Source organism: Serinus canaria, chromosome 1A (assembly GCF_022539315.1).
Source record: "Serinus canaria isolate serCan28SL12 chromosome 1A, serCan2020, whole genome shotgun sequence".
NCBI lineage: Eukaryota > Metazoa > Chordata > Aves > Passeriformes > Fringillidae > Serinus > Serinus canaria.
Genome location: NC_066314.1, coordinates 65,794,086 through 65,810,390, shown reverse-complemented (window position 1 = coordinate 65,810,390; position 16,305 = coordinate 65,794,086). Strand labels below are relative to the sequence as shown.

The 16,305-nt window shown below is 45.4% G+C and overlaps 1 protein-coding gene across 2 annotated transcripts in view; it reads left to right on the top strand.

Moving 5' to 3' along the window:
• LOC103820451 (sodium- and chloride-dependent betaine transporter) overlaps positions 1-16,305 on the top strand; it is a 38,495-nt gene that overhangs the window by 16,188 nt on the left and 6,002 nt on the right. For both annotated transcript variants that reach the window (XM_018919762.3, XM_018919761.3), the window contains exons 6-13: positions 65-197; positions 3,083-3,217; positions 4,719-4,822; positions 6,250-6,374; positions 6,599-6,711; positions 7,436-7,573; positions 8,880-8,982; positions 15,140-15,240. In XM_018919762.3, coding sequence (XP_018775307.3) covers positions 65-197; positions 3,083-3,217; positions 4,719-4,822; positions 6,250-6,374; positions 6,599-6,711; positions 7,436-7,573; positions 8,880-8,982; positions 15,140-15,240 — 952 coding nt within the window. The remainder of the gene's footprint in view (positions 1-64; positions 198-3,082; positions 3,218-4,718; positions 4,823-6,249; positions 6,375-6,598; positions 6,712-7,435; positions 7,574-8,879; positions 8,983-15,139; positions 15,241-16,305) is intronic.

Here is a 16,305-nt window from a genome sequence, read left to right as displayed (position 1 = left end):
ATGGGTGAGTCTGTATGGGGTCTGGAGTGTTAATGCTTCTCTCCCTGTCCCTGGACACCGGCAGGAAGCGAGTCCTGGGGCTCACGGATGGTATTCACAAACTGGGCACTGTGCGCTGGGAGCTGGCTCTGTGTCTCCTGCTGGCGTGGATCATCTGCTACTTCTGCATCTGGAAAGGGGTCAAGTCCACAGGCAAAGTAGGAATGGAGATTATCCTCCCAGTCCAAAAGCCTCCTTGTATCCATCTTATATTTCTTCCCCAATCTCTGTTCCTTCTTCACGAAGTATAGGCAGAAGACACAGTACCAAAGGGAAACTTAAAACCTGTTGAGGCCATACTGATGTACAACAGTTGGGTTTGAAACCTAAGAGGAAGAATAAATTAGTAGGTCCATCGGGGAGAGGAGAATGGAGAAAGAATTGGAACCTGAGGGGAGTTTTGAGGCACATTTTCACTTGCAAATACCCACAGTGTTTGATGGATTCTCCCCAAGTGCCCTTGGGAATCATTCACTCACCACTGTGCTGTCCTGCTGTGGCTTGAGGGTGTTTTCAACAAGATCCTCTGCAGTGGCAGGCTTCCCATTCCTGGCAATTATTAAACACTTGTGCAAAACAGACAAGCTGCTGCTTGTAACCAGCTCAGAGAACAGATAATGAATCTCTCCTACTTCTTTATCCTGGAAAACACTCGGGGTGGGAGAAGTGTCCTTGTTCTCTCTTTTGTGCTCTTTCTAAATCTGCAGGTTTTGGGTCAGTTCTTCACTTTCTGCATTTTGCTAATGAGGCTGGAGCCAATGCTTCCTCCTGATGTTTATTCTACAGAGCAGATGGACTGGTTTTCATTTTGGAGTGAATGAGTGTTTGATGCCTTGGGCTGGGTATTAGGGGCACTGTCATGGCCTTGATTTGCTCAGGACCTCTTTCTTGGAGCTGCCATGAGATGGGTGGATCATTAATGATGATTGATGATTAATTATTAGTCTTGTGGGTGTCCAGGGAATGTCCCAATAGCAAAGGGAGGTAACCAATTTCTGCAACAGATTTCTTCCTTCAAATCACTGTCTACTCTTCATGAGTGTTCCCTTTCATACTTGACACATGTGTTTCAGTGTTAAATCCTATTTCCTAACTTAAAACTGGGCATCCATTGCAACAGAATGAGATAACAGCTTGCTCCCCTAACTAGATTTTTCCCAGATTTTGCTGATGACTGGTTCTTACTGATGCAGACTTGTTGTCCATCATTTCTGAAGGAAGGAAATCCAGATTCCACCTTTATGGAGAAGAGAGGATGGATGATAAATGATGGCATTTTAAACCTTGAATCTCTGATGCCCCCTAATTTGAATACCACAGTGTCATCTTCACAAGAAATTGGATCTGAGAGGTTGTGTGATCTGCATGGAAGAATAATTAAGTCACCTGAGGTTCTCTTTAGCTCTCAGCCATCTCCACTGAGTTTTTCCTTTGCATGGTTCTCCTTATGCACACTGCTTCCCCAGTGTGCATAATTTACCAGCACAAGGAGAAAGCTAAAGTATTTCAGTCAGGCTGGTTTAGCTGACTTGGTTTGGCAAAACCAGATCAGAAAGTGAGAGAAAGCCGTGACTACTTGTAGTAAATGGAATGATCTTCCTGAGAAAATTTTCCTGAGAAGATTTCCTGAGAAGAAAAATCTTCTTGAGAAGATTTTTCCCTCACAATTTTTAGGGTACAGGGCTATTGGCTATTTACCAGCCTGGTGTTATGGACATGATGCAACAATAAGAGAGGGGTTTTCTGTTCCCAAGTTTACTACAGGTCAAACAGGCCAGTTGTCTTCTCTGCAGGCTGTAATTTTGAGTATTACAGGGGCACTGGCAAAAAATTCAGCTGCTTCCCTCTTTTTCTTTGCTGACAGTATACTAAGACAAGCATTAGAAAAGACCCAAGAATTCTGAGCAGGTGCATAACTTTGTACAACAGCTCCAGATTAAACAGGAGGTTGTGTTTGCCTGAGAGGCTGCACTAGTCACATAACCCTGCCAGATCCCTATGTTTCTGCTTCTGTGATTTAAGGAATCCAAATTTAAAGAAACCGTAGTGACCTCAGGACAATAATTTCAAATAACTCCATAAAGACTAATTTTCTTTTAAAAGCCTTTTTTTCCCCCCCTATGTTTCTCTTCCTTATGCATAAATGTTTCTAAAAACTGATTTCTGAAGGTAGATTTTAATACTTGTGCCCAAAGGAGTGTCATTCTCATTCAATCAGGGAACAGCAAAAGTACCATGTACTGTGACTTATTTGACCAATTATCACTAAACACAAAAAAATGTAATTTCAGGCCCATCACTATGAATCCATCCAGTAAACAAGCCTCCACATTGCTTGGATGAATTTTAGTAATGAATAAATGTTAAGAAGTTGCAACTTGCTCCCAAATATTTTGCAACTAGAAAAAAAAAGTTATATTAGAGAAATGGTTTAGAGATGATTAATTCTACTGTAATATTTATTTATATCACAAAAAAAAGAAGTAAAAATAGGTATTACAAAAATAATGGTCTACATTTTCTTTAAAGGCTTTGAGTTGCCCCCATTTTTTACCTGTGAGCTCAAAGGCATGGAAGGGATGAGAGTGACGCATGAGCCCTTCTGGAAATGAGATGCCTCATAGGTGTCTCAAATTGGCCAGCAAAAGTTGGTATTTAATTTGGAAAGCTCTTGCTGTGCATAGAACCATTTTAATAACTCATTAAAACTCAGTGATGGGAAGAGATCTGGGTTTCTTCTGCAGCTTTCAAAAGATGAAGGGAACAGCTGCACAGCAGGGAAATTACACTGACTGGAAAGAGAAAACAAAGCAGAGCAACCAGTGGCAGAGTCTTGGATGAAGAACAAAATGCAGATTAACTAAATCACCAGTGAGATGTAACCTTGATTACTTTCTTTCCCACCCCTCTTCTATGTTAGCAGCAGCAGCTGCAGCCAACAGAGTCAGGGAAGTTTGCTGGGGTGGGGGCCTGCAGATGAGGTGAAGTGATGCCTGCCCCCTTCCTGCTGACCCTCTCTCCTCTTGTTTCCCTGCCCCTGCAGGTCGTTTACTTCACTGCCACCTTCCCATATGTGATGCTCCTCATCCTGCTGGTTCGGGGGGTCATGCTGCCAGGGGCTGCTGAAGGGATCATTTTCTACCTGAAGCCAGACATCTCCAGGCTGGCAGACCCACAGGTGAGGGGTGGTGTCAGGCAAATGCTGGCCACAAGAATGTTCTCAGTGCCCTGGCCTTTGGAGCTGAGCATCTAGCTGTCATCTACAGCTAGATGCTCAGCTAGCTGAAAGGAGGTCAGGCAACCAGGATCCTTAAAACTTCTGAGAGGGGTCTACTCCCCTTACACAGCACATCCTTTTTGCTTGTGGTCTGCAGCATGTGGGCGTATTAGGTCATTTCTGCTCATGGGCTCAGCAAAACCAGAAGAGTATATAAAATATATAGCATGTAACAGAGAGTTTTTCTGGCTGTTAAATGTAGATAATTAAGGGAGGGGTTATATAATCTATCACTTTAAATTTTTTTTTGGCCTGGTTAGCACTTTGGCTCTATCAGGACCCTCCCAGGACATGAAGGGTCCCTGAGCTTGCAGAAGAGACCAAAGGCATGCATGTAACATGGGCTGTGACCAGCTGGGTTTCCTTCACTTGTCCTGGGTGCTGGTCCCACCTGCCTAGGGCAGGGGCTGGCCAAAGAGTCAATCACTGCTACCAGTCACTGGAGCTCATGGAGACCCTCAGTGAGATCCTACTGCTGAGTTGAGGCAGAAGGTAGAGCTTTAGTTCATGTGGGATGTGTGTCACTGCCTGAAGGATTCCTGTGTACATGCCAATCTGTGAGAAATCAGGATGAACTTAGGCAGCAGTGCCTGGGATGGGATTCTTTGAAGGCCACCAAATTCCATCTGCTTGTGTTTGCAGCTGGGGGCTGCTTAGAGGAAAAAGAGAATGACTGGGGAACCTGGAGACCATCAGAAAGGTGGGCTGTTTACCTGTCTGCCTAAAACTCCCAGCTCAGGGCTTTCCCTGGGACTGTGTGAGAGCAGAGTTGCAGCTCAGCCCACAGTTCAGCTCTCCATGGAGGAGAGGGCTGGAGCAGTGGTGAGAAGCCCGACTCAACTTTTCCCATGGAATGCCAGAGCAAAGGGAAACCTGGGTGTGTGACACCCTACTGGCCTGAAATCTCTCATCTCAGCAATTTTCTGCCCTTCACTGTGCACTGTGGCCTCAGAGAGGTGGAAAACTAGGTCTGGGAGCAGGGAAGGGAGTACACAGATTGTTGATCACACTGTCATTTGGAGTGACTCACCAGTGGCTCTGCAAGGAGATTAATCATCTGGGCCATATATGGACCACAGACATCTGTAGTGAGAGCTTCAGAAGGAGCCATGCTATCAGGGATGCCATCTCTACCTTGAATGCAAAGGTGTGGGGTGGAGATATGGTGTCACCTTAAATGGGATGTGAAAATATGGTCTCCTCTAGAGCTTTTTTCTAAAGGGCTTCCAGTTCTATAGCTCAGTTTTTCCTGATAGGTATCCCAGATTCTCTGTTCACTGTAGATCCCCTTTCTGTCTCACAGGGTTTGTTCTCCATGACTGAAGGAGTTATTGTTGACAGGGCACAGCCATTTGTTTATTTTATTGCTACGTCTGGAGACCACTGACCTTCTCTGTTCCAGGTCTGGATGGATGCAGGCACTCAAATCCTCTTCTCTTATGCCATCTGTGAGGGGTGCCTGACAGCTCTGGGCAGCTACAACAAATACACCAATAACTGTTACAGGTAGGAAAAGCCTGCACTCCCCATTTCCTTCTGGAAATTTTCTCAGATAGCACAGAGCTGCTTCAGAGGCAGGCTCTGTCCTGGGGGAGACCTTGGGTTGTGCTGCTGTGACTGACAAGCTGCTCAGAGTGCAGAAGCTGCAGAGGACTCAGCACAGGGATGGAGAATGGCTGAGGGAAGAGAGGAGTCCAGAAAACGGCTTTAATAGTGCTCTCCTGCATGAGTCAGTGTGGAAATGAGAGACTGGAAGAGGGGGAGGAATGAAAATGGAGAGTGTCTCCAGCCACTGTGTAGACAGCACACTCTATTTTGACAGGGTGAGTGGGCAGGAGTGACATGGCCAGCTCTGCCATCACTTGCTAGGCAGGGGAGGTGGTACAAAGATGATGGGGGCCTCCTGTCTCCAGTGCTTTACTATCATCAGAGTAATGTACTGCCAGTGGCCTTTTGGTCCTATCAAGGAGGTTAATCAAGTCTGTCTGGCCTTCTCCTTGCCCTTGGATTACAGATCTATTTTATCCATGGCCTGACATGGAGCTCAGTGGAGCAATCTGGACCATTTTTGACACCCTCTACAGAGCCCTGAGAAGCAGGGACTTTGCTGAGCTTTCACATATTGCTCCAGCACAGATTGTAAAATGGAATTGTGCTTGGGAGACAACAATCAGGTCTTCTGTTCTCCAATAGGTGCTGCCATGGCTGTTGGTTGGGCAGTTAATACTTTCTCCTGCCTCTGCCAAAATATTTCAGTCACCAATGAAATGGTGTGCTGACACCTTCCTCTAGTTCCTAAGGTGCCTTGTGCTGGCAGCTTACCTCTGGGTGTCCCAAATATGTCCACAGTGCCTTCCCCATAGCAGCTGGTGCTGTGGGTCAGCTCTGGCAGTTGCTACTGCAGGATCCAGGGGCTTCCAGCCCTGCCAGCTCACAGTGGTGCCCAATTTTCACAAGAACCATGAGCTCAGAAGTTTCAGGACAAGTAGCATAGCACATCCCAGCCTCCATCTGAGCACAGCTAATAAAGACAGTGTAGACACTGCCCTTGTCAGTGAGGATTTTTATTGTCCTATTACCCTCATTTTACTAGACCTGCTGAACCTGTATGTCTTCGTGCTTTCAGATACTCATCTTTCTTGACTATGTTGCCTTTTGCAACCTCTTTCCTCTTCTAATTTTTGGCTTTCCTCATTTTCTGTGTTGTTTTTCCTATTCTCTGGACTCTTGTTGTTCTTATTATTGTTATGTGCTGTGTGGTTGTGCCCCATTCCTCCACTGTGCCATGTGTAGTCCTGTAACTCTTGAACTCTTGGCTCTGCTCTGAGGGGTTCTAGAACAATATTGCAGTTTCTTGTAGTGCTGTCCAGCTAGGGAAGTGGATCCATTTTTCAGCAGGAAACCTCAGTTTTTCTCTGGTCTCCTTCCTGCAGGGACTGCATCATGCTCTGCTCCCTGAACAGTGCCACCAGCTTTGTTGCTGGCTTTGCCATTTTCTCTGTGCTGGGCTTCATGGCTCGAGAGCAGGGTGTGCCTATTTCAGAAGTGGCTGAATCAGGTAAGTTTTTCTGGGAGACTTCAGAGCCAAGGGAAAACAAACAGCCTGAAGGGGAGGGCACTCTTCTAAGGTGAAATCCAGGATGTTCTCTACATCCTCTATTACTGTGGGTGTCTGCAGAGAGGTCTGCAGGACCAGTGCTTCTCAACACAGCTTTCAGCCGTGGGTGGTCAAGGAGCTGTGGCAACAGGAGCACACATGGTCATCCTGTGATCTGTTGGCAGGTCCTGGCCTGGCTTTCATAGCATATCCAACAGCAGTAACAATGATGCCTGTGTCTCAGCTCTGGTCCTGCCTCTTCTTCCTTATGCTGATCTTCTTGGGACTGGACAGCCAGGTACAACAAACCTCCCTCCTCATCTAACATGCAGGTGCCTGTACCCACCCTGAGCATTCCCCATGGCTATTGGAAAGGATAAGGTGGGCCTTTGCTTTGCTGGTACCTTAAATAGGTTCTTTACATTTTATGCAGCACTTTCACACTGTGGGAGCTCAGAGCCAGGGCCAATGGCAGGCCAGTGGTTGTGTAGGCTGGCATCTCTGCTGGCATCTTCTCCTTGTGTGTATGTGAGGATGGCCCAGCTACATCCCTTCAAAACTGTGCACCCTGCAGAGTGAGGCAGGGCACAGAGCAGGACAGTGCCTGGGATGGGGAATTGTGCTGTTTTCTCTCAGCTGCATCTCGCCAAAGCAATCCCTGTGTCCTCTTCTCACTGGTGTGCACATGTCTTACATCCCATCTCCCTGTTATACCAGGAAAAAACTCTGCAGAGTGCAATGTGAAACTCTCCTGCTGGCATGAGGGGAGCAGAGGGTGTCCTGCATGTGCACCAGGCAGGTGTTTTGCTCAGGCTCTGCTCTGTTATACCCCAGCCCTTGTGCCTGGATAATCAGGCCTTTTTTCTCTGTTTCTGCTGGCTTTTGGTGGAAGCAAGACAGATTAAAAGAAAAAAATGAAAAAATAAGGATTTGGCCGGTGGGAGGACAAAAAGGACAGTGAGGGGAAGTACGTGCCTGGGGAAGGAGAGATGCTGATTTCTCTGACCTGTTTTCTTCTGCAGTTTGTCTGTGTGGAAAGCATGGTGACAGCTATTATTGACATGTTCCCAGGAGTGTTTCGGAAGAAGGGGCGTCGGGAGCTGCTGATCCTGGCCATTGCTGTCATATGCTACTTGCTGGGCTTATTGCTGGTCACTGAGGTGAGCAAAGAGTACAGGAGCAAGGAGCAAGGGCTGTACAGCTGAGCACCAATGCCCCTGCTACACAGTTCTGGAGGTCTGGGCAGAGACAGCAAGCTTGTCTTCAATGCTGTTAATTGTCTCTCATTTCTAATCCATTAGCTGGTGTCTCTCACAGCTGGTGCTCCAGTGACCCTGTGTGACACTGGTGCACTCACTGTGTCACTGAGCCTTCCAGGGATCCTGCTCCCTCAGCCCAGAGAGGCTGCCTGACACAGGCTTTGTGCAAATACCAGACCTGGGAGCTAAAACAAGCCGAGCTGTTTGAAAACAAGCTCTTCTGAGGGCAGTGATCATTTGCTGGCTGCTTTCCACACTAAGCAGAGAAGCAAGAGAGGAGCCTGGGGGTAATGGCTGTGCCATAACCCTGCTGGAGCCTGTGGGAAGCCTGTGATCCTGCGACCAGCAGGAGCAGAGCTGTGCTGGTGTGATGCCATGCACATGGTGTTTGCACTGCTCTGCATCTAACAGCTGCACCTCTTCCTGCTTGGTGCTGTGCTCTATGTGTACCACAAACTTGCATGGGGGTCTTAGCACTATTGTGCTGCCTCCATGAGCTCTGAAGTGACAGCTAATTCCTGTTAAACCCCTGAGGCATGGATGAATGACCCTCCAGCAGGATCCTGGCTAAGGACCTGCTGAAGGCAACACCTACCTGTCAATTTGAGTGACACTGTGTCTAGAGTCCTTCAGCATTATTTGGAAGGATCTGCTTAATGTGGAGAGGCTTTGTCTGGGAGAAATCACATGAAAATCATCCATAGGCCTGTACAGGTAGCTGATGGCAACTCTGCAGGGCTCAGCTCGAAGTCAGAAGCAGCAGGAAAGCCACATGCCTCTGCCATTGCAGAGCTTGGAACTTGTGCGGTATGTAAGGTTGGATGAAGGTGAAACAAGGTATCTTGAATGTCCTTGCTCAAGATCACAATCTTTTGGGTACAAAGTTCTGCACTGCTACATGGTATTTCAAAAAATGATTCTGGAAACTTCCTAACTGTTTTAAAACAGCCAAAAAAACCAGCTCCTGCTCTTATGCACATAGAAGGCAGCCTAGCCCAGCAGTATCATAAAATGGGCATGAAAAACTCTCCTGCCACCAGGCTTGACTGTGTTTTTGGAACAGAGTGAGGGCAGCCCCAAGAGCAGGCTCTTCTCCCACCTGCTCTAGGTTGAGTGTTTCTGCTGCTATTCTTTTGCTTGCCCCACTCACTTTTCCCTGACATGGAACAGTCTTGCAATGGCTCTTTTTTCTCTACCTCTTCAACAGGGTGGCATGTACATCTTCCAGCTCTTTGACTACTATGCTGCCAGTGGCACATGCCTGCTCTTCCTGGCTATTTTTGAAGTCGTCTGCATAGGATGGGTGTATGGTAAGTGGAGGACAAAACCTGTCTTGCTCTTTATCAAGGCAAGAATGGGGGGTTGAGAAGTGAGAGTCAACAGAAAAAATCCTCAGGAGGTAAAAAAAATGCTGTAATTATGTTCTTTCTTGTCTAGTTTTCACTGTGTTTCCTTGCAACATTTCTTAATTGCTCCACATTTAGTTTAGGAATGTTTGTTCCTTCTCTGTAGGTGCCTCGTATTGAACTACCTTGCTGTTTTTCCCATCTGCCCTTTGAATTAGAAAATCAGCTATAGAGGAGTGACTGCTGTTGTTTGGTGTCTGTCCCTGTCTGCTTACATTGTGCATTTAGTTTAGTCCTGCCAGTTAATTTAACACAAAATTCTGGGATGCAAACTCGCTATGTGTTACTTCTGTGATGATTCCTGCTTCCTATTTACCCAGACTGTGATGGCCAAAAATAAATAGGAGGGACTGCTTTGGCTCTCAGTGAAGTCTGTAACTAAACTATTCAGGAGTGGGATAAAACTGAGCTTCACGAAGTATCAGGAAGAAAGCAACTGCATGTTAGTCTTTGCAGTAAGTCTCTTCTGATATCCTATGAGAGATCTCTTCCTGACTACAAAGGCTTTGGTTCTTCTCCCTGAAGCTTGTGTCAAGGCTGATGATTTTTGGGCAAAGCATCTTGTGTGTGATACAGAGAAGCTGCTCCCTCTCTTTGCTTCACGGAACTACATGAGCTTCATACCTGTAAGCCTCATAGCTGTAGTAGATGACAGCTTAGACCAGACCTCAGCATCCCACAGTCACATCTACTGGTCCCAAGTACTTCAAGCAGCATTGCCATCATAACCTCAGGGAAAGATTGCAAACATAGCATCATGTTGGGTCTCAATGGTCAGGAGTGGATGCTCATGAAGGAACACAATAGAAAAAAATTAGGAGTGGTACTTTCTGTGAATGTTCTTCCAGGTTTTCACAACTTATAATAGAACCATGGAATGGATTGGTTTGGAAGAAACCTTTAAAGGTCATCTAGTCCACCCTCTTGGCCACTTTCCACTTGACCAGGTTGCTCAAAACCCTGTCCAACCTGGCCTTGAACATTTGCAATTGTAATGTATTCACAGCCTCTCTGAGCAATCAGTTCCACTGTCTCAGGATCTTCTGAGTCAAAAATTTCTGCCTTGGATCCGCTCTAAACCTCTCTTCTTTCAATTTACAACTGCTAGCCCTTGTCATGTCACTACAGGCCCCCTTTATATATTAAAAGACTGCAACAAGGTCTTCCTGGAGCTTTCTTTTTTCCAGGCTGGACAGCCCAAACGTCTGTCTCTTCACAGGACAGGTGCTTCAGTCCTCTCTTAGTTTTCATGGTCCTTCTCTGGACCCAGAGCCACATGGCTTTCTTCTTCTGGGGCTCCTAGAACCAGGTGCAATACTCAGCTTGTTGCCCAGGAATTTCCAGTGCCAGAATTGAAATCTATTTATTTCTTTCTCTTGTGTTATTTTTTTTCCAGTTGACTTGGCTAACCATTTGTCATCCACAAAATACTGCAGCAAGGAGTTCCATGGCTTTCTCAGGTGTTGTGTGAGGAGTCAGTTTCTTTTCCTTGTTCTGATTCTACCACCTGCCAATTCCATTTGGTGCCACCTTTGTCTTATGTGCAGTCAGTCCCTGTGTGCTCCTTTTGGTGCTTCTGCTTTTATAGTGGTTGCATTGGCTGTAGTGCAGTTGCTGATGAAAGACTTACTAGTTTCTCCAAATGCTTTATGTGTAGCAGGAGCCAATTGCTAGTTTGGGTAAACTCCTCTCTTACTGAAAGCATAACCAGTCCAGATGCTTGGTCTTGGGCTCCAGAGAATGCAAGAGAAGCAGATGTGTAAGAAAGATTTTTTTAGAAAGATGTCCTTCAAGGGAAGCTTGCAGTAACAGACCCTGGCCAGATTTTAATTTTGAGTCACCTTCTGCCCAGTTCTTTTGGGATTTAAAGGGACGTGGAGATCCCCATCCATCTGTGACAGGATGGGGATCACCATTCTAGGTTAATTCATTAAACTAAATTATGCTTTGATGTTCAATGCCATTTTTGCAGTCACACAAGCCACATGCCTTTTCTGATGACCCATGGAGAGGAACAATGGCAGGCAATGAGTAACAGGAGAGGTGATGCTGCCCCAGCAGCCTCAAAAGGAGATGGAGTAGTTGGGGACAGAGAAATGGCCCTTCTCCTCACCACCATAGGTTCATTTGTGCCACTCCATACAGTGTGATTTTACCCTCTTGATGTTTTGCTTTGCATCCATTGGGATGATTCTGGTCCAAAATGTAGTCAGAGGACCAAGGTGAGGCATTACAGTGGGGGAAAAAAGTGACTAGTGCTGATTACAGAGGTTTTTTTCCCCAGCCTTGCAATTGGCAGAGCTGTGCCTCTTGCTTACACTGTGAAGAATTACAACATTTCTGCTAACACAAATATGTGTTCTGAGTTTCCCCTCTCCCAGCACATACGCCAACCACCCACCACTTGGCAGCTTTCCCCTGCTGCCAGGCAGCTGCTCTGCCAGAGACCTGAGGATTTCCTCTGCACTGCTCCCTGCCTGTGGAAGGATCACACAGCACTGGATTTGTGGATCATGTTCCCTAGGGAGAGAACTGGTGGGATTCTGGTGTCCCCCTGCCTCTTCTCTGCTCTCCTTCCACTTTGAGACAGGCAACCCTTCTGTAAGCAGTCATGGGCTTTGAATACTGAGATTCACAATATGGTGCCACTGAAATGTGCTGCAGAGGATATTTTGCAGGCAGTCACAGCATGCACATTATGAGTAGCTGTTCCAGGAGAAAGCAAGGGCCTCCATAACTACAGGAGAGCCAGGGCTGAAATCATCAGGACTCTACACAGCAAAAGCAAACTGATGCCAGAGGGTACCTGTGGGTGGCCCTGGGGTAAGCCCATGTTGTGCAGTGAAAAATCTTTCTCTGGTTCTGTTGCTCACATGCAGTGTGGCTACCAGCATGGCATGGCAGCCTCCTCCTGCCTGGATCTTGCCTGTTGGGTTTGCTCTGTCTCCTGAATGCTCTCAGATGCACTGACTATGAGCTTATGTGCTTCTTTATGGGCCATAAAGGCCTGCTCTGTGTGCCTGGTACCCAGAGGATGTGCAGTTGTGGTGCCACCACACCTCCATTGCTGGCTCTTTGCACAGGCTTGGTGCAGGTCTTGATGCTGCAGGTTTGAGACAGAGGGGGAGCAGATACAAGCTTGGTACTGTAGTGTGGAGCCACAGTCATCACCTATTTTAATGTTGTGGGTGGAATTTGATACAGATGAATGCAAATAAATGTAACTTGGGAGAAAAGACAGGGAGATATTTTTTAATAGATTCCAAACTAGCAGAACTGTGAAACTCTCTGTTTTTTGAATATGGTAAAAGTAGAATTAAATCTTTGTCCCTTTTAATTTGTGTCTCATTTGCTGTTTTTATAAGCTGCGTAAAATGAGAAGAGCTTTGTAAGGACAAGAGATAAGGATATAAGCCAATCTCTAGTTAGGTTTGTGTGAAATTTACATGGCCAAATGATTTGTCAGAGGAGCACACAACCACTTTGAAGGTATATGGGATTGATCAGCACAAGGGAAGTGGTACCAGCATTCATGGTTAACCATCCAGTGACTGCATCCCATTCTTCCTTGTCTTGGAATATTGGAGATAAAAGCAAACATCTTTGTTCACTCCAACAAAAAAATCTCTTTGGGGACGTTTTTATGGTTTTCTCTGCAGGAGCCTTATCTAATCCTTTTGATGTGCTGGGAAGGAAGGGCACATTGCTCCAGTATGTGTCCTCTAGCTTCTAATTTGCTGAAAAAGTCAGTGTTGAGTAGTTGAACTGATGACTTCTTAAGCTTGATTACTTTTTCATCTGCCTGTGAAATGTAGAATATGTAAAACCTCCTGTTCATATACTCTCTGAGGATGTTCATGTCAGTCCCCATTGTGTATCATCACATCATCCACTGACTGCCACAGTGGCCATGGAAATTTAGGACCTGGTGGTTGTTCTACAGAGAAAAGGGACAAGGACAGGTGGAGGCACATTGTGATTAACAACATGAGTTGTGGGTTTTTTCTTGTTGCAAGAAGGTTGTATGGATGGATGGATGTGTGTGTGTTCTTTTTGTTTGGCATTTTTGTATTTCTTTAATTGATATGTCTCTTTGACTAGATCTTAGATCCAAATTGTCAGAGAAACTTTATCTGCCATGAAGTTGTATTATGAATTAATTTATCTGACATGACGGTGTGTTTCTGTGGAAGATAATGTGCTGTGCTCATACTCTAAACTGCAATGCATGTGATCTGTAGCTCTCTTTTCTTTTTTTTTTTTTTTTCCTCCACCCTGTGGAAGATTTTAGCTTTTTGGCAAAATTAATTTTATACACCAACTCCTTTCATCCCTTATATATTTTCAGAAATGCTATCTGAATCCTCATGATAGTTACAGCTTGGAAGTTCTCTGGTATAGGCTGGGCTCCCACACAATATATATGCATGTCCCTTGATACACCACAGCTTGTTGCCTTTGCTTGAGGCAACTTGTTAACTTGCCAACTCAACACCAAGAGGTGTTCAAAAGACTATTATCCTCCCCCCAAATACTTCAAAAAGCTGGGTTTAAAAGGGATTTTCTGCAAGCATTAGTCATGGTATACAGAATATAATACATAGAATTGCAAAAAAAGAGCATGCATAATGTGCTTTTGTAGAACTACTATATTTAAAGGAAACATAATATGATAATTTAATTCTGAGACATAAAAACCACAATCCAAAATAAAACTCGCCAAACCCCAAGCACTCAGAATTGTGGCCAGTTCTCTAGGCACATATTTTACCTAGTGCAGCACTCTGGTGTTGAGATATAAAGAAGCAAATTCTTATTACATTTGCAACTGAGAACTGTGGCCTGACCATGATTACACAGATGGATGAACATCCCCAAAAGCAGAATCCTTTAACACCAAGACAAAGCTTTATTAAAGCAAATACAGTGTTATTTCATCCCAGAGGTGCTTAACTGGTAGTCCTTTTTCTGGACAGGCTACCTCACCTTTTTTTTCTCCTATTGTTGTCTTATTTTGCCTGAGGCAGTCTGGTATGTCTGGTCAGTTTTGGTTAGAAAGGTGCTAGGGCGCCTTATAAATGAATTTTTGATTTTTCTTCGTTTTACTTCTCTTTCTGGCCAACATTAGGCTCCTGATACTTAAAGACATCCCAGAGTTTATTGCAAGGTCTGCTGAAATCCATCTGCATTTTGTTGCCTCCTCTATGCCATTGCATAAGTTTGCTCTTTGTACTTTGTGTTGGGCAGAGTCAGTGGTTAGAGTCTGGCTGGTGGCAGGACTTTTAGGTGCTTTGCTGAAGTATATCCCATTCCAAGGCACCATGAGATTTAGGTAGGTCCCACACACTGTGAACAAAACAATCCAGTAAGTGAAACTAATGAGATGAGGAGGAAGACATCATACCCCACCAGGCAGCTCTCACTGGACAGAACAGCAGCACTTGCAGATGGAAAGTTTGGTTTTCAGAAGAGTTTTAATTGCCAGGTTTTCTGAGTTTATGTCAATAATAAAACATTCTGTGGAAGACAGGCTCTTGAGATGACAGGGGGTCCTGCCCAACTCAGTGGTGATTCTTGACATGACTTCCCTGCTATACCAGCATGTTTATTTACAAAGAGAAGGTTTTGTTAGGTGTTCCCCACTCTCTTTGTTCCTTTTAGCACTCTGCACTCACACAATCTCATATGCTTGACCTGCAAGAGCTTTCCCTTGCTGCTCTGTAAAGCAGTCACCTCTTTCCCTTGTGCAATCTTTACCAGTGCTTGGCTGCATCCTCTCACTTACAGCTGCTACTGTCTGAGGGACTGTGCTTTTCTCCAGTGTCAATCTTTCTGACACTTATGAGTGAAATTAAACCCCTCCATCTCTATTTAGCCACAGATGGGCCATTTCAATGCAAGAAAACCCCATCCCCTGCTGTTCTATTATTAAGATAGCCATGTTTTCACCAGAAGTAAACACCAAGGATAAAGAAAGTTTGGGATCTGATGTGAATAGTGTTTGAAGAAAACAAAACCCATCTGATTTATGACTTTGTCTCTGTGCTGGTTGGTGGCCAAGGTGCCAACCGTTTCTATGACAACATTGAGGACATGATTGGTTTCCGGCCGTGGCCCTTGATCAAGATATGCTGGCTGGTGTTCACCCCCGGTCTGTGCTTGGTAAGTGCAATTATGACATCATGACTTATCACTCTGGGTCCCCAAATTCTCAGTGGAAAAGGCTGATTTAGCTCCGAGGTGCTGCTGTAAATTTTTCAAACTGGAGAAGCAGAAGCTTGTCTGTAGCTGAGGTAGCTATTTATTTCCTTTGTAAAGCCTTATGTTTTGCCTGGAAAATTAATTGACCCTGAAAATCCAATTGTTTATTGTGAAGGCAAAAGGAAATGTGTCCTCAAAGCCTGGAGAGGTTTGGTCAAATTACCTATGAATAGAAGACCAGTGAAAATTACCCTGTTCTGAAGTACTTGCTTCAATCTGTGTTCCTGGGGCTGCCCATGGTTCAGAAGTATCTTTCTATAGCCATTTGCTTTCTGTGTCACTAAATCTCTTCCAAAACTTCAGTGACTGTGTTTAAATAAAGTGCACCCAAATTCAGGCAAGTTCTTGCCTGTTTTGAATTTATGTCAAGTCTTGCTCCACTGACTTTTACATGCCTTCTTAGCCAAATTCTGGTTTTGTATCTGATGTTGAGAGTTGTTTTCTTTGACCTCAGTGGAAACACAGATGAGATCTATAGCTACCACTGACAAAAGATTCCTAGTCCTTTGTCCCCAGGCTTCAGCAGGACTTGAAGATTGGGAAATTTTCAAACCAGCCCAAATTGTTGGAGAGCTTTGTAGCTAGAGAGCCCCAGGACGGCTAAATCTGTGCTTGTGTGACTCCTCCAGAGTGTTTCTGCCAGGCAGAACAACAATTCTTGTCTTTGATATGAATGAATTGCTGTCTCAATGTTGCTGGACCCTCAAAGTTGCTGCCAACTTTGCTTATGACTCTTCAGAATCCTGAAGGCTTTACACCACCGAGATGCCTGGCCCTGGCTCTGAGAACTTTGTGCAGCCAGCACGCACCAGGCTCTGCTTGCTGCAGCCAGCAAGGTCCCTGCTGGCTCATGCAAGACAGAGCATCCACTGCCACCCTTGCAGAGCAGCCAGTCCTTGCAGGGTGGCCAGGCTGCTGGCCTTGGCTGCCCCTTGGCTTTCCTTATCTTTGTGTTTTCTGCTCCCC